We start from the raw sequence: 17,500 nt of genomic DNA, 5'->3' as shown, positions 1-17,500 counted from the left end.
CTGGGGGATAGCTGTTATAGAAACCATAGCAACACAGTTACCGATGCGCTATGTTCCAGCGAATGGGGCCAACATGACAAAAAATGAATATCAAACTGATAAAGAATAGTGATATAAAGAACTAGTAATAAAACAAAAGATGCCAATATAAGAATTAAAACTTAACAGTTGTTATAGACGACGACCCGGGTGTTGACACGTGTGTGAACTCACTCGAATGCAAGTAGCTTCCATGAGCTGCATTCTTATGAGATTCATAAAAAACCCATACTAATTCTTGATGATAATGAATGAAATCGGTAATATGGACATAGTAGTCATTCCATATTATTACATGCTATAATACCGGAAGTATAACTGGGGTGTTCTTTCCGGCAGACTGTGAGCGTTTCGACGGAGACTCAAGCGATTCCAGAGAGACACAGTGGCGCCCTCTTCGAGCTCGTTTTCCCTGTTCAGCTGCCGCCGTTAGGATTCCAGACGTTCTTCGTTCAGCATCAGTCAGGTAACAAACACCGCTGCCGTATATAGGAAGGAGGGAATCAGGGCCGTGTTCCCTTTCCGGAGTAAATACTAGAAGACAAGTGAAAAAAAACGTTCCTAGATCCGCCAGTAGTCTGACATACAGTGCCATGATGATTGCGTTTGATAGCTTTATATTATATTATATTGTATTATACTATATTATATTATCATAGTTATAGATATCGCTTGTGTTGTTTTATGACAGGTATATGGCGATATTTGTTCCCGGCAACGACAATCAGTGAGGACGAGCAGACGGCAGCCGATATCATCATTAAGAATGAGGTACGTATATAGTCACCTGTAATTAGGAAAGTATAGGCATTACCTGTAATTAACGAGGCATAGGTAGTACTTGTTATTAACACGGTATAGATATTAACTGTAATTACATGCGACGACATCACCTGTGCAGACGTCACGGCGTACTTACTCTCCCCCCATATATAATGCCCAATATAACTAATAGATGAAGTAGCAAACGATGCAGCCCAATTAAATAACGATCTCACCAAGGCAACTGATGTCTTACGAAGGCAACTGAGCCCCTCCCAGGGGTTTTAGGGAACAGGAGCATTAACTTTCAGGAAACTGCTGATTAGATTTTGGGGAACAAGGGAACTCTGATTTTCCATCTTTGTGATTTTTTCAAAATTTTCTGAGACTTTACAATAAATTTTGAGGTATTTCAGGGTCATTCCAAGATAGTGTGCTGTAGGGACCATTAGGGTCCACAATTATAGGTTCTTTTTTACTTCAGCCGTCCTCCTTCCTTCTTTAGCGAGGTTCTACTGTACCAAACAAATATGGGGAACAGTGGTAATTATTTTTTGGGATTAAGGGAACTGGAAAATAATTTTCGGGATCGCGGGAACACAAGGTAAAACATTTTAGGGAACAAGTTATTTTATTAATGGGGAACAAGTGAGAAAATGCATAAACATTAAGGGATCAAGGGAAGATGTATATCCCCCATGAGAGGGATGCTGAGGGATACTCCGTGATGCTGCAAGCAAAGTGAATATTATAGATAGGATTTTACCAAGTACACGTGCTGTCGGCACGCCTGACTCTGCTTTGAACGCATAAAAATGGCCGAAGAAAATAATTATCTTGGCAGTCAACGGTGACCGACGCACGAGCACCATCCACCTGTACATAAATATAGGCTTAGCGGAGAACACAGTGCGTTATGCTGCGAGCAAAGTGAATATTATAGTCGGATTTTACCAAGCACACGTGCTGTCAGCCTGTCAGCCTGCCCGGCTCCACTTTGAACGCATAAGAACGGCCGAAGAAAATTCTCTTGACAGTCAACGGTAACCGACGCACGAGCGCCATCTTCGTGTACATTAATATCGGCATAACGGGGAACCCAGGGCGTGATGCTGCGAGAAAAGTGAATACTATACCTCGGATTTTATCATGCACACGGGCTGTTTGCCAGCCTGGCCCAACATTGAACGTATATAAGAAATGCGACGAATATTCTCTTAACAGTTTTTCGGCCGTTCATATACGTTCAACGTGGAACTGGGCGTGTGCTTGATAAAAACGTTGCTCGCAGCATCACGTCGCAACTCACATATGTTTCCGCATCTCGGTTATTTATAATTAAGATGGAGTGTTATATAATGGAGATTATTATTTTCAGCTCGTGAGCTGCGTAACTTTCCTCGTATGCAACTTTTCCCGCACGTGAGCTCAGCTAACGTATTCGTTACACATCTGCGTGTTTCAGCACGTGAGCCTGACGTTTAGCGGACAGACGAACCTGCTAACGAGCATGACAAACCTGGACAGCAGGCTGACACAGTCTGTGCAGCAGTCATTCTACTGGTACGAGGGCAGTCGGTGGGACAACGCCACAAAGCAGGCGTCTGGCGCCTACATCTTCCGACCAAACGGAACAACACCCATTCACCTAGGAGACTCCGTCAATGTGACCCTCATCCGGGTACTCGCTTATATATTAGAAGCTATCGTAATAGGTTCCTATGTAACCCTTATCTGTGCACTCGTGTATACGTTAGCTGTTCTTGTAATAGCTGCCCATATATTCCCCTATCAGTATGTATTTATATCTAGAATATATATATATATAATAGAGAGAGAGAGAGAGAGAGAGAGAGAGAGAGGAGAGAGAGAGAGAGAGAGAGAGAGAGAGAGAGAGAGAGAGAGAGAGAGAGAGAGAGAGAGAGAGAGAGAGAGAGAGAGGGAGAGAGGAGAAAGAGAGCAGAGAGAGAGAGATGAGAGAGAGAGAGATGAGTAGAGAGAGAGAGGAGAGAGAGAGAAAGAGATTGTAATAGCAGCTATTGTAAAAAGGTCTACTTGAGTTTTTTATTAGATCTTTTACGCGGTAAGTCTTAAAGAAGCCACGGAGTGAACGAATGTTCCAATAATCGGACGTTCAACCCTATGTCAGGACCCCGAAATTTACTGATTAGCTTAAGAACATGATAGGTTAGAGTTACGGATTAGGTGATAACAATAGGATTGAACGCAATCAGAAGCGCTTACAATCCACTTTTAATTCATAGGGCAGACTGGTCCAGGAGGTACGTCAGCAATTCACTCCATGGCTGAGCCAAGTAGTCCGACTCTACAAAGGTCATAAATGGGCCGAATTTGAGTGGACCGTTGGGCCAATTCCTGTAGGGTAAGTATTGGTACAAAAAACCGAACCTGGATTGATCATTCTTGTTGACCTACTTGTCAATTTTTCATTTTTACGAGCGTAGTTTGGCGAAAATCATTGCGTTGTTCGTTTTATGAACGTATAAATAATATTAATAATAACTAGCACCTACACACACGCGCGCACACACGCACACACAAACGTATATTATAAGTGTTATGCCATAGTATATTGGATTGCATATATCAGTCCTGGTTAATGTCGTATTATGTGCCGAGTGTATACTAGCCTGCGTGAAATGGAAGCCTGTCCAAGATCTATATGGCGCATATCTATCTACTGCAGTACTTCGAGTAGATTCTACTTGCTCGTTATTCGATGCCATGAAGTTATGAAGTTAGCGATACAACTATATAAAACGCTCACGAGCTAAAATCGAAATCTATGATACTGCGCGAAAACATTTCGTGTCATTATACATTCATTGCGAACGTTTGCACAGCGACAACATAGGAAAGGAGATCGTCACGCGATTCGACACCAAGATTCAGTCCAACGGGGTGTTCTACACGGACTCGAACGGAAGAGAGATGTTGCAACGCACGTACGTATACATAACACGGGTACACTCGCGTACGATCGCAACGGTTCTCTTAGCTGAAAAGTTCTATGTGCCTCCCTGGGTAGGCCCTATTGTCGGAATTTACCCCCAATTATAACGCTGTCCGTAAGCCAAACTATTGCCCTCACTGCAACCCTAACCCCCACTGGCCCAACACCAACCACAAGCATAACCGATTGGTAACCTCAATCTAACTACATCCCTAACCTAAAGCGCCCAGCGAGTTCAAGGCGTCATTGGATCACTCATCTACATGTAAACCTCATATATAAACCCTATTCATATATAGATCAGTGCATCAAACACATGTTGGGTAAATGGAGGTTCAATTGTTTGATAGGCGGGACCAACGGCCGACGTGGACCCTGAACAAGACAGAACCCGTGGCGGGTAACTACTATCCAATCACCAGCAAGATCTTTATCAAGGCTAGTAAACGTAATGCATCAGAATAAACTAACAAACTAACAAAAGGCATCATGCCGTAAATCTCAGGGGCCCGCATATCCAGCTTTCATGACCTTCATGTGTTACCCTACCCCTTCGCAATCTATTTCCTGCAATAAACTAATGCTTTTCCATAGAATGAAAACTATGGCAGTAACTTCCGAATTAATTTCGCTTTGATTTGTCCTTGCAGGATGAGAGTAATGTCGCGCAGTTCACTGTCCTTAACGACAGAGCTCAAGGTGGCGGCAGCATTGCTGATGGATCCATAGAAATTCTGGTGAGGCTGGGTGTTGGTACACGACAGTTATTTGGCGTTTCTGTCTTGATAAATGAATATAGTAGCGACTATGAGTGGTATATGACGTTACTATATGTATGTATATATTATAGGTGGATGGTTCAATCCTAGCCCAGGACTCTGGATTGTTATATTGGGCTTATGATTATGTTAGGACCATTATTCGGTGTTAGGGTTGGGGAGTTATGGCTAGGTTTGGGGTTACAGATAGGGTGGTAATGTTGATAATTCGTGTAATCGTCAAAGTCCCAAAGAGTCCCAAATCGGAATTGACCCTAGGAGACGTATGGCATATTTGACATCGGTGGTTAATAACGACAAATTGTCACCATTTTTGTTACCATGAAAATATGCGTTACACATATCAGCTCTGTCATACAGGTGCACCGGCGTCTCCTTGAGGATGACCACTGGGGCGTGGGAGAACCCCTCAACGAGACCGGGTCGGACGGACTCGGTCTGGTGGCCCGCGGCAAGCACTACGTCATCCTGGAGTCCGGCGAGCGGTCGGCGCATGCGTACAGGGAGCTGGCTCTGCGCACGCAGATGGCACCGTGGATGTCGTTCACCGCCAGTGACATGTCGCAGCAGACGTGGGCACAGAACTACAAAACCAACGTACGTCTCCCGTCTCTCTAGACACTCGCCTAATATACTGGACAGCTTTTTGATTATGAGGCGAAAAAGGTTTAGAGGAAATTATGACAAATAGTATACATCACGTAAATTAAACCTAAACCTAAATTAAACCTTAAAAAAAATCCCGAAATTAAACCGAAATTAAACCTAACGATTTCCCTAACCACGAGCATCATTGAATAAGCCCATGTGCGCCATAGATAACTGAACTGCAGGTGTACGTGCTGCATTTTGTTTAGATTTTATTTGAAGGGAAACAGTTAGCAGGTCCGATCTGCATTTACTATTATCAGCTAATAAAAAATACCACAAAATTCGACCCTGCTAACTTTCAAATCGATTCGACTAATTCGAGCAATAGCACATTATAGTAGGATATATTCTTACCGTCTTCATCCTAACTCGCTCTACGAGCAAGTGTAACAGCGTATGTGGCTAGTCTTATCATCCTGAGTTTCCCTGCCAGTGGTAGTAAGCATGTACGCACCTGCTACATTCATTCTAACATGTGCCACGAGTGTGCGTAATCACGTATTACGCGCGTGCACGCAGTGGACCGGTCTAACTGAAGCCCTGCCAGCCAACGTTCACATCCTGACGCTGGAGCAGTGGCGAGGCATGAGCGTACTGCTGAGGCTCGAACACATCTACGAGAAGGGAGAGGATGCGCAGCTGTCCCAGCCTGTCACCGTGTCTCTTCAGGTACGCATCTCACGTGTTCTCCGTATGTACTACTCCGTGTCTTACTAGTGTCTCTGTTGGCAATCAAATGTCTCTTGGTAGTGTCTTACTGGTGTCTCTTCACGTACTCAACTATGCCTTGGTAGTATACTCAATTGTGCCGCAATAGTGTCTAACAGGGGCGTAGATAGCGGGGGGGGGGATGGGGGGATGCATCCCCCCCCACTTATTGACGTGGGGGAAATGGCGTGTACAATCATCCCCCCTATTTTCAGGAGGAAAATGGGGGATTCAAAATTTTCTGGGGGAGGACCCGCATACCCACCCACGCCTGTTTCTTACCACCCTCCTCGAAAACCTGCATTGTCCACTGTCGAGCGTACCAAATTGAGCACCCCCACTTCAAAAATCGTTCCGCGGCACCTGTAGAGTACTGCTAACAAAGATTATGATTATGAATATTTGTATGCATATCAAAAGTCAAATTTGAGTTCATCTGACAGGGACGTAGATAGCGGGGGGATGGGGGTATATACCCCCACACTTATTGAGGTGGGGTGGCTTTCATCCCCCCTACTTTCAGGAAGAAAATGGGGAAAAATTTAAGATTTTACAGACAATAAATACTGGATATTTATCTACAAATCCGTCATCGCTATTCATACTCTCCTAATGTATTATTACAGAAATGGAACGTGACATACATCTCCTGTAAAATGGCTGTAACTCGTTCCAAGAATGACATTATTTTACTGTGTCTTACTCGTGTCTCCGCAGGTACTCACTTGTGCCTCATTAGCGTCTTACCAGTGTCTCTGTATGTACTCAATTGTACCTCAGTACTGAGTAGTGTCTTGCTAGTTTCTCTGCAGGTAATCAAATGTCTCTTGGTAGTGTCTTACTGGTGTCTCTTCACGTACTCAACTATGTCATGATAGCGTCTTCTTACCAGTGTCTCTGTATGTACTCAATTCTGCCGCGATAGTGTCTTACTCGTCTCTGCAGGTAATTAACCATGTCTCAATAGTGTCTCGCGTGTCTCTCTGCATGTCCTCACATGCATTTTCCTAGCTTGACATACAGGGCCGTAGTGGCCTCCCAAAATGTGCTACTGCAGAAAAATGTAGGATCACCCAGTATAATATCAAGAGTGGCGGTTATGGTGTGTGCAGCAGGCACGCATGGGTAACGCCGCGATCGCGAATCAGATGCGGGGGGTCTTGGGGTACTAACCCAATTTTTTTATTTTATTTAGAGCCTGGAAATGGCATTTCATGCATTTTCAGGCTATGTTGAAAGCAACCAATTCTGATCATTTTAAAATGTCAATTTCAAAGAGGAATGTAGCTAAAGCTGATATTTTGACTAAAGTATCTAAAATATATATTATGAGTATGGTAACTAATAAAACATTGTTTACAAAATTGTATATAGGCCTACTATCAGTACATAATTATGAAATATAATATAGTTTTTAATATTTCCGTTCTAGTGCATCGTAGTTCAGAATACGTTGAAGCCGGGCCGTGAAGGCATGCATGCAACGTGTATGTGTGTGCGTGCGTTCATCTCTCTCCGGGTCATGTTTTGTTGCCAGTTCCAGAGCATACCACATTCAACAAACATTAGTTCCAGAGACCCCCATTTTCAGGTCTGAGTTAGTTCCAGAGCCCCCCCCCCCATTTTTGACTTCGCAGTGGCACATACCTACCATAATGTGAGGTGAGTGCCCCCCCCCCCCGGGGTTTCATCTCCTTGGTATATGTTGCTCCTTGGTTCCCTGCACAATTTTTTTTGTCAAAATAGTGCCACGACAGTGCCGTGGCGGCCACTACGACAGTGCCGTGCTGCCGTGGCGGCCACTACGGCCCTGACGGTATGTGTGACCACAACCTGGCAATTAAAGGTTATACCTAGGAAACGCTTTACCTATGCTACATCAACCTAACCTTTACCGAAATCAACAAGTTGCAGTGTAGGTGGAGGTTATTCTTCTGTTAGCTTCATTGCAGCAGTATAAGAGCTAGAGCCCAGGCTGCTAGTAACCGTGTATAGTAACTGTTAGTTAGTAGAACAGGTGGAGTACTTGCATAGGACTTGTCTGACAGTACTGACATCTACATTGCAGAGCATGTTTAGTCCTTTTGAGGTTGTATCGGCTGAGGAACACACTCTTGCTGGCAATAAGGTTCTTAGTGCGTCGACGCGCTTACAATGGAAATTGGCTGATGAAAGCAATCGGACCCCTCGAGACTGGACAAGTATGTATACATATATATGTATATATATATTATAGTATAGTTGTTGTTTTGTTGACTTTCGTAATCAGCAATCTAGTCAAAATCTGCTAACATTACTGAATGAAGACTCAAGTTCCCATACTCTAATTACTTGATTTAAAAAATACTTGGTAGCAGCGCCTATCTTAACGAAACAATTATTAAAACGAAATTATTTCAAAATCTCAAGTTTTTTTATTGACACATATGATCAGATTATTCTTAAACTCAATTATCTACAGTCACATCTCCAGATGCCTTTCAATATTTTAACCTAACGTTCTTTCCATTAAAAATAATTGTTTATTGCATATTTCAGTGGAAGCATTTCCATCACATTTCTAGATGCTTTTCAATATTTCTAACTTGCGTTCTTTCCGTTAACATTGGTATTTTATTGCATATTGCAGTGCAAGCGTTGCCGGCGAATGTCCTTGACGTGACCCTCAAGCCGATGGAGATTCGTACCTTCGTTCTCACCCTGAGCGATGCGAACGAGATCACTGAAACACATGTGTACCCGTGGTAGACAACTACCCCCACGAATCAATCAATGCTTCTATTCGATACTATAGAATAATGCATTAAACATAGGCAGCCGTGACCAGGTGCTGCTATATATTTATATATTGCTTTACATGTACCCGATTGCCCAATTATTACCTGCAAGTGACTGAACATTAATTAAGATGGCCATGTTTGATTTTGTATTCTGCAATTTATTTCCTACGCATACTTTATACGCTCACATGTTATATAGAGACTGTTATAAGTAGATGTCATATGAGAAGAAATCGATATCATTATTGTAAAATTAGCAAAGCTTTCAGATGAGGCCAATATACTTTCAGCAGAAATATATTTTCAAAAAAATTGATAAACTTTTATCTGAAATTGCATAGTACAACGTTTATTTGTTAGCAGTGTACTGAACATTAGAATTGTTTAATAAAGGTTCGATAAAAAGTGATATCGAGATAAAACGCTAAACTACATTACTGTGCTGTAACATGATTCAACATCTCTGTGGTTTGTACTACTAGTCACATTATTGAATAAAAAAGCTGTTAGTACACACACACGCTTTTATCACGCCGCATCGATAGAAACACGTCTTAAATGAATTTGTCGTCTGGAAAAAAACGCGATACCCAGCGGAGTCGACACATCACCTGTACTTGATAAGGATGGGCGTCGCCAGTTTGCGGATGAGGTTGAAGTCGACGTGTAGGTGGCGCCTCCAGTAGCGGCGGGCGCGCCCCCACACTTTCGCCGGGTAGCAGGGGCTGTCGACGCCGTGGAAGATGCGCGCGACGGCGCGCGCTGTGAAGCGCCGGTCCGAGTGAACGCCGACGAGGCTCGCCACGTCCGCCTGCACCTGCTCCTGCACGCCAGGTGTTGCCTCCGTCAGCGCGCGCGGCACGTACGCCGCCAGGGGGCCGAGGTCGCGCGACGCGCTCTGGAAGTACACGTGGATGCTCGCCTTGAGTTCGTCGCTGCCCGCCGTGTCGACGGCGTCGCTCGCCGCCTCGTAGGTGGCACTGCAGATCCCGCGCAGCGCCTCGTACAGCTGGTCGAGCTGGTAGAGCTGCGAGGACTCCTGCAGCCGCGTGCGCTCGTACAGGTCGTCTGTCACAGCGTCGCGCTCGTCGTCCGTCAGGTCGCCCAGCGCACGAAGCTGGAACGCCAGCTCCGAGAACTCGACGAGGACCCCCGTCTTCGTCCAGCCGGCGGGCGTCTCGCGCCACGCGAGTGCTCGCAGCTCCCGCCGCACCGCGCGTGCGTCCCAGCCCATGCTCGCCGCCACCTCCAGCCAGTGGAACGACAGCTTGTTTGTCGGCGGCGCGGTGGCGGCGCGGCGGGAGCGCGCGAGGGCGACAGCGACGGGTGGGCAGCGTCGCGCGACGTCGCAGAGCTGCGCGGGGCCGCCGTAGCAGGTGAGCGTGCACGCGGCGTACGTGTGCTGCAGGATGCGCAGCCAGCGCGCACGGTGCAGCGAGACGTAACACAGCAGCGTCTCGATTGACTCAGCCTTCATGTCGAGCGACTCCACCGCTGCCTCGATGGGAATCGCGACCGGATGACCCGGGCAGATCCTCTCCCGGGAATGTTCCGGAATCTCCGCGGAATCGGGTTCATCTTCGCTGTCGTCCTTACCCTCTGGTGACTTCGAATCGGCTCGCACCCGGAAACATTCCGGCGAGTTGAACTCCGCAGAATCCGGTTCACTTCCGCATTGAACGTCGTCACGATTTTCAGAAGGGTTCGTACAAGTTCCGTTTCCAGACATGTCCCGGGCATGAGGCGCAGAAGCTTCCGCGGAATCGGGTTCGATTCCGTCGTCGTCCCCATTCTCGGCAGAGTTTTCGGGCACAACGTGAGATGCCTCTGTCTCACAGTAGATGGACCGAGACAAATCCTGTTTCACATCACATCGACTCGAATCGTCGGTGAAACTGGGTGACCCATCTGCACCTGCCTGTGTCCGTAACTTCTCCGTATTTCCCGACACACCCCCGCATAATCGCGAGCCGCCTCCGCCTGCATTCCCCGAGACCCCCGCATCCTCTCCTTCCCTCGTCACCACACCACTCGTCACCCCGTCGTCCATAGGCAGGTTAGCGTAGTCAACACCAGATACACTCACGCACAATCCGTCGCCGCCTCCGCCCGCATTCCCCGACACCCCCGCATCCTCTCCTTCCCTCGCCGCCTCGCCACTCACCGCCCCATCGTCCATCGGCAGGTTGGCGTAGTCGACGCCATCGTCGGCGAACGCGAGTTCGTGCTCCGCCTGCCGCCGCCGCTCCTGCAGCTCCCTGCACTTACACGGCGGCAGCGCGAGACCCACCAACTTCTTGATCGCGAAGCGGTCGGCCGCGTTGGCGTGGGCGTGCCGCCGCAGCTCTGCGAGATCTCCGCCCTCCCGCCCGAGAAACAGGTGGCAGTGCGCGGGGAGGCCGTCGCGGCCCGCCCGCCCGATCTCCTGCACGTAGCTCTCGAAGCTCTTCGGCATGTTGTAGTGTATGATTGCGCGCACGTCGGCCTTGTCCAGCCCCATGCCGAACGCGACCGTCGCCGCGACGACGCGCAACGCACCCGACATGAAGGCGTTCTGCACGCGGCGCCGCCGTGCCGCCGACATCCCCGCATGGTACGCCTCGCAGACGTGCGACAGCTTCCCCCCGTCGCCGTGGCGACCGTCGCCTAGGGCGACGCGCAGCAGCGTGGCGAGGCGCTCGGTCGTGTCGCGGCGCGTGCAGTAGACGATGAGGGAGTCGCACGCCGTGAAGCGCTCGCCCTTCAGCAGGTTCACGAGGGACGCCTCGCGGTTGTCGTCGCGCGAGACGCTCAGCTGCAGGTTGCCGGGGATGACGGCGCCGCGCACGATCGCCGAGTCATCGCGGGGCAGGCCAAGGTGCGTGGCGACGTCGCTGGCCGTCGCGAACGTGGCCGTCGCCGTGAGCCCGAGGAAGCAGCGCACGCCCATGCGCTCGCGCAGCGCCGTGCACAGCCGCAGGTACGACGGCCGGAAGTTGTGCGACCACTGCGAGAGGCAGTGCGCCTCGTCAACGCACGCGAACGCGACGGGAGGCATGCGCGCCGGCAGGCACCCCGCGCCGCCGCCGCCCGAGCCGCAGACGATCGCCTCGGGCGAGACGAGCAGCACGTGCACGTTGCCGGCGGTGACGGCGGCCGCCGTCTTCTCGCGCTGCGCCTTGCTCATGTTCGTGTGCAGGCAGGCGGCCTTGAGGCACGCGGGCAGGCCGGTCACCTGGTCGTCCATGAGCGCGACGAGCGGCGACACGACGATCGCGATGCTGCCGCGCCGCCGCGCGTACAGGTACGCTGCTAGCTGGTAGCACAGCGACTTCCCCGAGCCCGTCGAGAGCACGAGCAGCGTCGACTCGCCCGCGAGGATCCGCGCGACCGCCTCCCACTGTCCCTTCCTGAACGACTCGTAGCCGAACCTGCGCAGAGCAGCCAGGACGTCGTCGGGGACGTTGGCGGGCGGCGAGTCGTAGAGCGGCTCGACGGACGGCGGCGGCGGCGGCAGGTCGTCGACGGGGTTCGACGCGAGCGCGGCCAGCTTCAGCTCGTGCAGCGCTCCGTCGCTCCTCCCCAGCGCCTTTCTCGCAGCCTCCTCCTCCGTCGGCAGGGTCGCGTAGTCTTCTCCCGCCTGGCTGCTGCCCTCCGTCAGATACTGCGCTCCACTGCTGAACCCGCCCGACTGCCAGCAGCTGCTCGCCCAGTGGCCCTCCTGTCCGCACCGGTAGCAGAGGTTTTTGCCGGTCGTCTCGCCCGTGTCCGGCCGGTGCTTGTGTCGCCACTGGCCATTGCGTTTGAACGAGGGACCCGCCGCTCCTCTCTTTCTCGTGTAGCGCTTCTTCTTCAGGTTTATTCGCACGTAGTTGTTGTCGGCGGCCGGACCGACTTTCGTCGCCGCGTTGGAGAATTTTCGCTTCTTCGCGCCGACGACGTTTCCGTACGTGTCCGCCTCCGACCACAGATGCAACATTGGCTTCTTCTCACCCTCCGTCTCAACGCTGATGCCTTCACCTCCGCTTCCCGTCTGCTCCTCTTCCTCCTTCTCCACACTGACGGCCTTCCGTTTCCTCCCACGCTTTGCCGGTGCCTTCGCCTTGCCTTTGTCTACACTCGGTAGACTGCCACCGTCTCCTTCATCTGTAGCCAGGACTTTCTTGGCCTGAGAAGACAGACGCGTCTTTCGCTGTTTGCCAGCAGCCGTGCACCTCTGACCAACCGTCGCTCTCTTTCGAGCAACACGTTTTTTCACCGGTCGTTCCTCTTCTGAACTTTCTTCGTCGAAATCGAACAAGTCTTTGTTGGCTGCACACAATTTGACAGTAGAAGTGGTACCACTAGCAGAATGGATGTCGTTAGATGCACTAGAACACTCAGCAGATCTCTGCGACAAATCACAGTGACTACCGCAGTCTGAGCCTGCCAGATTAATCGTTGAATTTTCAGAACCGACGAGCTTTTTCATATTCCTTTTCAACGTGACAGTGCCTTGCTTTCCAGTCACGTTATTCAATTCAGAGCCGGATCTGCTACCCCTTACATCTTCAGCTGCATCGTGCATTTTACATTTCCCAGCAGTCTGGTTGCTACCCACTGCGCTCTTCTCACTCCTCGTAAAACGAACTCCAGGGGTTGCCATATCACAAGCAGGATCGTCTATTCTGTCAGCTGCATGTTTCGGTAGGGATGTGCACGCTGTAGCAGACTGGTTGAGTCGATGTGCTGCCAAAGGCCTTCGTACCGGAAACGGCGACATCATCACAGTCGGATCATACGATTGGCCGCTGCCGGTCGAAGCACGCTTCCTCATCACGAACTTCGGCAAGCTTTTGAAAGCGGAGAGACTCGCCATCGCCCCGACGTCGGCCTCAGCTTCCGAACGCGAGCTCGCATTGTTAGCGGCCGCCTCTAACGACCCCAGCGACTGACGAGTGGAACCACCTCTGTTCTTGCAATGTAGACCGAGTCGCCCTCCCGCTACGGTCAACGCACCATTCACAGTGAGTGCCCTTTGCTGTAATTTCTTGCCCATGGAGGAGGCAAAATCTGACTTCTCCTTCGTGACGGGTGCGGCGCATTGTATCGGCTCAGCGCTGACACTCTTGTTGAGAGAAGCGCCCCAGACGTCACTGCTGGTAGGCGAACCATCACAAACCCTCTCTGCCCCATCTCCATCTGGACGTACGGCTCTGTCGCCACCACTGCAGTTCAATTTGCCCGCTCCTCTGCTGTTTGTTTGTGAGACGTCCAGCTGCATTTCGCTCTCGTTGCCATCAGAAGGCGGAGATCGTAGGATGTTGCTATCACATGTAGTTGCCTGCTGAGCCTGCTTCTTCTTCATCGCCGTGTAACTCCGAAATAGCTCCCCGATACTCGCGTCAGCAGCCTGTATGTCCGCCTTTCCTGGTTTTCTCTGATTCTCTGCTGAGAATTTCAACTCCCATTTTTTCAGTAATTTCTTGAGGTCGTTTAGTTCAGCCATCGTTACGGGATGTTTCTTATTCCGATTGTAAAACGAGGAAACTATCAAATGCAAAAAATGGTTAAAAATTAACGGCCATTCGTTAGTCCGTAATTACCAGATTCATGAACGAATGAGTATATTGCAGTAACAACTAGTACAGTGGACTACTGGACTGTCAGCATCAACTTAAAATCAGCATCACTGTAAATTTTTGACTAACATGGGCGGATAAACTAAAAATTTTCATTATTTCTCTCTCCTCAAAATTGTTATAACTTAATTTTAAATAAATTAAACCATAAATTATCGAATAAACTTAAATCTAATATTCGTCATCACACACACTGATCAATAACATCGACGCAGTCATGTTTGTTGCTTATGCTATGACGTAGACAGACTCGTTTTGGCAAAACTCACAGAGTAGGCCTACCAAAATTCGGAACTACCAGGATTGCTCATGCACTACCAGATTACAAAATCTAGTAGTCCCTATTAGTATTACTACCAGACAAAAAAGGTTAACTTTGCACCCTGGAAGACAAAAGAATAGCAAAAAATATATGGATGCACCAGAAATGCATTTGCTCAGTCTAAGGTGCCGTGTCAAATAATAAACAGATTCATACCTATTTCGCAAGCTGTAGGCTAATCTGAAGAGTTTTTAACTGCTTTCTTGCATTAATCATCAAAGCTTTGATTGTTTCCTGTAAAAAGACATTGTCAAGTGTATGACTTTACCAGAAATGAATATCAAATCAAATTCCTAACAGTAAGCTCAGCGCCTTTACAATTTTCCATAGATTATCTATATTATAAAATGTTTATAATATGATTTGTTATTTTGTTGCTTGTTGTGCTGTACTTAAAATGTCAGTTGGCCTATAAGTTTAATTACTTTGCCATAAAACTCATAATAAATTAAACAGTATTTGTACTCAGGTTAGATCTAGATTACTTCGGCTAGGACATCATATCAAAACTAAGACCATTAGATTTCATTTACATTGTTGCGATTTTATTAGCCAATATAGTGCCATGTGGGCTGGTGGTCGATTGTGTACCATACAGTAATAAGAAAACTGAATGAGTACAGTATGACCAAGTATCAAATTAAGCTTTTCAAAACAATGACAATGCGTGATATCTTATCTTCTGCAACAGTTAGGCCTACCTGATCAGTCTGATGCTTGTTGCGCTTAAAATCATCTCTCGCCCATTCAGACAGATACTGTCGGTGTTCTGGATTACTAACTTTGCAGATCGTTCGCATTATTTCTCCATATAGGCGTAAAACCTGTTGCCTCTGAACAAACTGAAATAAAATGTAATAGCCTATCAGTATCAGAGTGACCAACCCCAACTCTTACTTTCTTTGTTACACTCCCTTTAACTTTGAGTTTGAATAATATTCTTTATGAGGTTATAGGGTAATCAGTAGTCAATAGGGTAGGTTGTGAGTAGCAGCTAGTAACGGGCTAGCCGATATTTCGGATCAAGGATAGTTAGGTACTCCCACAATATATTTTCGCATGTGCTTAGCTAATCTGGGGTACTAAACTAGGCTTTGACCGATATTTCTTAGAATTTCAATGTTACATGGTCAAAAATGCTTTAGAATAAGAGGACCTGGATGCACAAAATTCACGTTTGTCTATGGAAGCTAGGCTATTATTGAATATTGGGCCCTAGATTATAGAATAGTGTCAGTTTATAAAAATTTCTGGACAATTTATCGGTCTAGGCTGTACGCTACATCATTTAAGTTGTGGCTGTAGCCTCTGCTGTAGCGGGAGCGAAGGGCCTATAGTCCCGATAGAGCTATAGTATACTGTATAGTGTATATCATGTTTTGGTTACTATTCGGTTGCAGGGTACGAAATTAACGAAAGTACGGACTCAAATACTCCCTGATTTACTGCTGGACTCCCTGATTTGACATATGCAGGAGTCCGTGTGACTCCCTGAAAATTCTGCCATGCTAACTAGTTCGTTCCAGAGCACTGCCTCCCGGAATTACCATATTTTTTCAGTAAATGTCCAAAGAAAATTTGGCAGACGTGCAACCGCATGAATCTTCAAAATAAGCATACATGTGTTATTGTTAATATCTTGAACTTCTGACTGCGTACTCCCTCTTTTTGAGAGCAGGGAGTCCGTTGGACTCCCATGTTCAAATGTTAATTGCTACCCCTGCGGTTGGGCTGCAGTACACAGTCACAGTGACAATGTGACACTCAGTGACAGTGTCCACAAGCACTTGGGACAGAGTAAGTAAAAACTGAAAATAATATGAACGCACATTCACAAATACTACCGCTGAGAGGGTCTATGTCCCCCAGGGTACTGCCAAAACGTACCCAAGTTGGTACTATCTAATATGCCGGACCGTACCTCGCCTACTCCACTAACGAATGTAGGGAGTCGCCTACGCCTACTCCCTAACCCTAACCATATCAAATAGTTACCAGGGTACGTTCCGCCAGTACCCTGGGGGACATAGGCCCTATGAGCAATACTACCGTACCCACTACATCTCAATTACAGTTCCACTGTTGTGTCACTGTATATCAACTTTCCTTCATAAAAACTAACGCCGAACGCTCCGCGCAGCTCGCCGCTGCCGAGGTGGTGTGTCGGCCAATGATAAATATATATATACAATTTTATAAAATCTTTATTATATATATTATCATTATCATGGCGACACAGACACTCGCAGCGGCGAGTGGCGGAGCCGTTCGGCTGTGAGTTCTTTATGAAGGAAAGTTAAGTATACAGTGACACATACAGTGGAAACGCTGTAATTGAGATGTAGTGGTCGGTAGTATTTGTGAAATGTGCCGTTCATATTATTTTCAGTTTTTTAACTGACTCATGTCCAAGTGCATGTAGACAGTGATCACGTGTCAGTGGTACAGCCTTACTGGCGCTCATAGGGATCCTATGTCCCCCAGGGTACTGCGAACGTACCCTGGGTACGCGGTCGCGGTATACCGAACGTACGCCTGGTAAAACTATCGATAGTGCGTTTACCGTTAGGGTTGCGCGTTAGGGTAATAGGTTAGTGTTAGGGTTAGGGTTAGTGGTTAGCGGTTTAGGGAGTAGGCGTAGGCGACTCTCTAGACTCTTTAGTGGAGTAGCGAGGTAACGGTCCGGCATACTTAAGATAGTACCAGGGTACGTTCCGGCAGTACCCTGGGGCGACATAGACGCCTCTCAGACCTACTGACGCTGATAGGTCTATGTCCCCAGGGTAAGCTGGCGGAACGTACCCTTGTGGGAAGCGCCAACTGCCACAGAGTTTATATGGATAGTTTATTAGTTCGCGGGCACGGCATGCTAGCGACGCGTCACC

The 17,500-nt window shown here is 48.1% G+C and overlaps 2 protein-coding genes across 2 annotated transcripts in view; one reads left to right on the top strand and one right to left on the bottom strand.

Moving 5' to 3' along the window:
* The window catches only part of LOC106813340 (lysosomal alpha-mannosidase-like), a 28,573-nt gene extending 19,364 nt beyond the window's left edge, over window positions 1-9,209 (top strand). Inside the window, exons 15-25 of the mRNA XM_014817467.1 lie at window positions 379-505; window positions 731-810; window positions 2,267-2,482; window positions 3,066-3,184; window positions 3,666-3,767; window positions 4,126-4,213; window positions 4,426-4,512; window positions 4,915-5,151; window positions 5,725-5,874; window positions 7,982-8,114; window positions 8,543-9,209. Of these exons, the coding sequence (XP_014672953.1) occupies window positions 379-505; window positions 731-810; window positions 2,267-2,482; window positions 3,066-3,184; window positions 3,666-3,767; window positions 4,126-4,213; window positions 4,426-4,512; window positions 4,915-5,151; window positions 5,725-5,874; window positions 7,982-8,114; window positions 8,543-8,661 (1,458 nt within the window). The 3' untranslated portion in view covers window positions 8,662-9,209. The remainder of the gene's footprint in view (window positions 1-378; window positions 506-730; window positions 811-2,266; window positions 2,483-3,065; window positions 3,185-3,665; window positions 3,768-4,125; window positions 4,214-4,425; window positions 4,513-4,914; window positions 5,152-5,724; window positions 5,875-7,981; window positions 8,115-8,542) is intronic.
* LOC106813341 (ATP-dependent DNA helicase Q4-like) overlaps window positions 9,012-17,500 on the bottom strand; it is a 13,584-nt gene continuing 5,095 nt past the window's right edge. Inside the window, exons 2-4 of the mRNA XM_014817468.1 lie at window positions 15,317-15,457; window positions 14,772-14,849; window positions 9,012-14,201 (exon numbers count right to left, since the gene is read on the bottom strand). Coding sequence (XP_014672954.1) covers window positions 9,301-14,160 — 4,860 coding nt within the window. The 5' untranslated portion in view covers window positions 14,161-14,201; window positions 14,772-14,849; window positions 15,317-15,457 and the 3' untranslated portion in view covers window positions 9,012-9,300. The remainder of the gene's footprint in view (window positions 14,202-14,771; window positions 14,850-15,316; window positions 15,458-17,500) is intronic.

Source organism: Priapulus caudatus, unplaced genomic scaffold (assembly GCF_000485595.1).
Source record: "Priapulus caudatus unplaced genomic scaffold, Priapulus_caudatus-5.0.1 Scaffold757, whole genome shotgun sequence".
In the NCBI taxonomy this organism is placed as follows: Eukaryota; Metazoa; Priapulida; class Priapulimorpha; order Priapulimorphida; family Priapulidae; genus Priapulus; species Priapulus caudatus.
The sequence above is the reverse complement of the archived record's forward strand: the minus strand, read 5'-3'. Positions and strand labels throughout refer to the sequence as shown.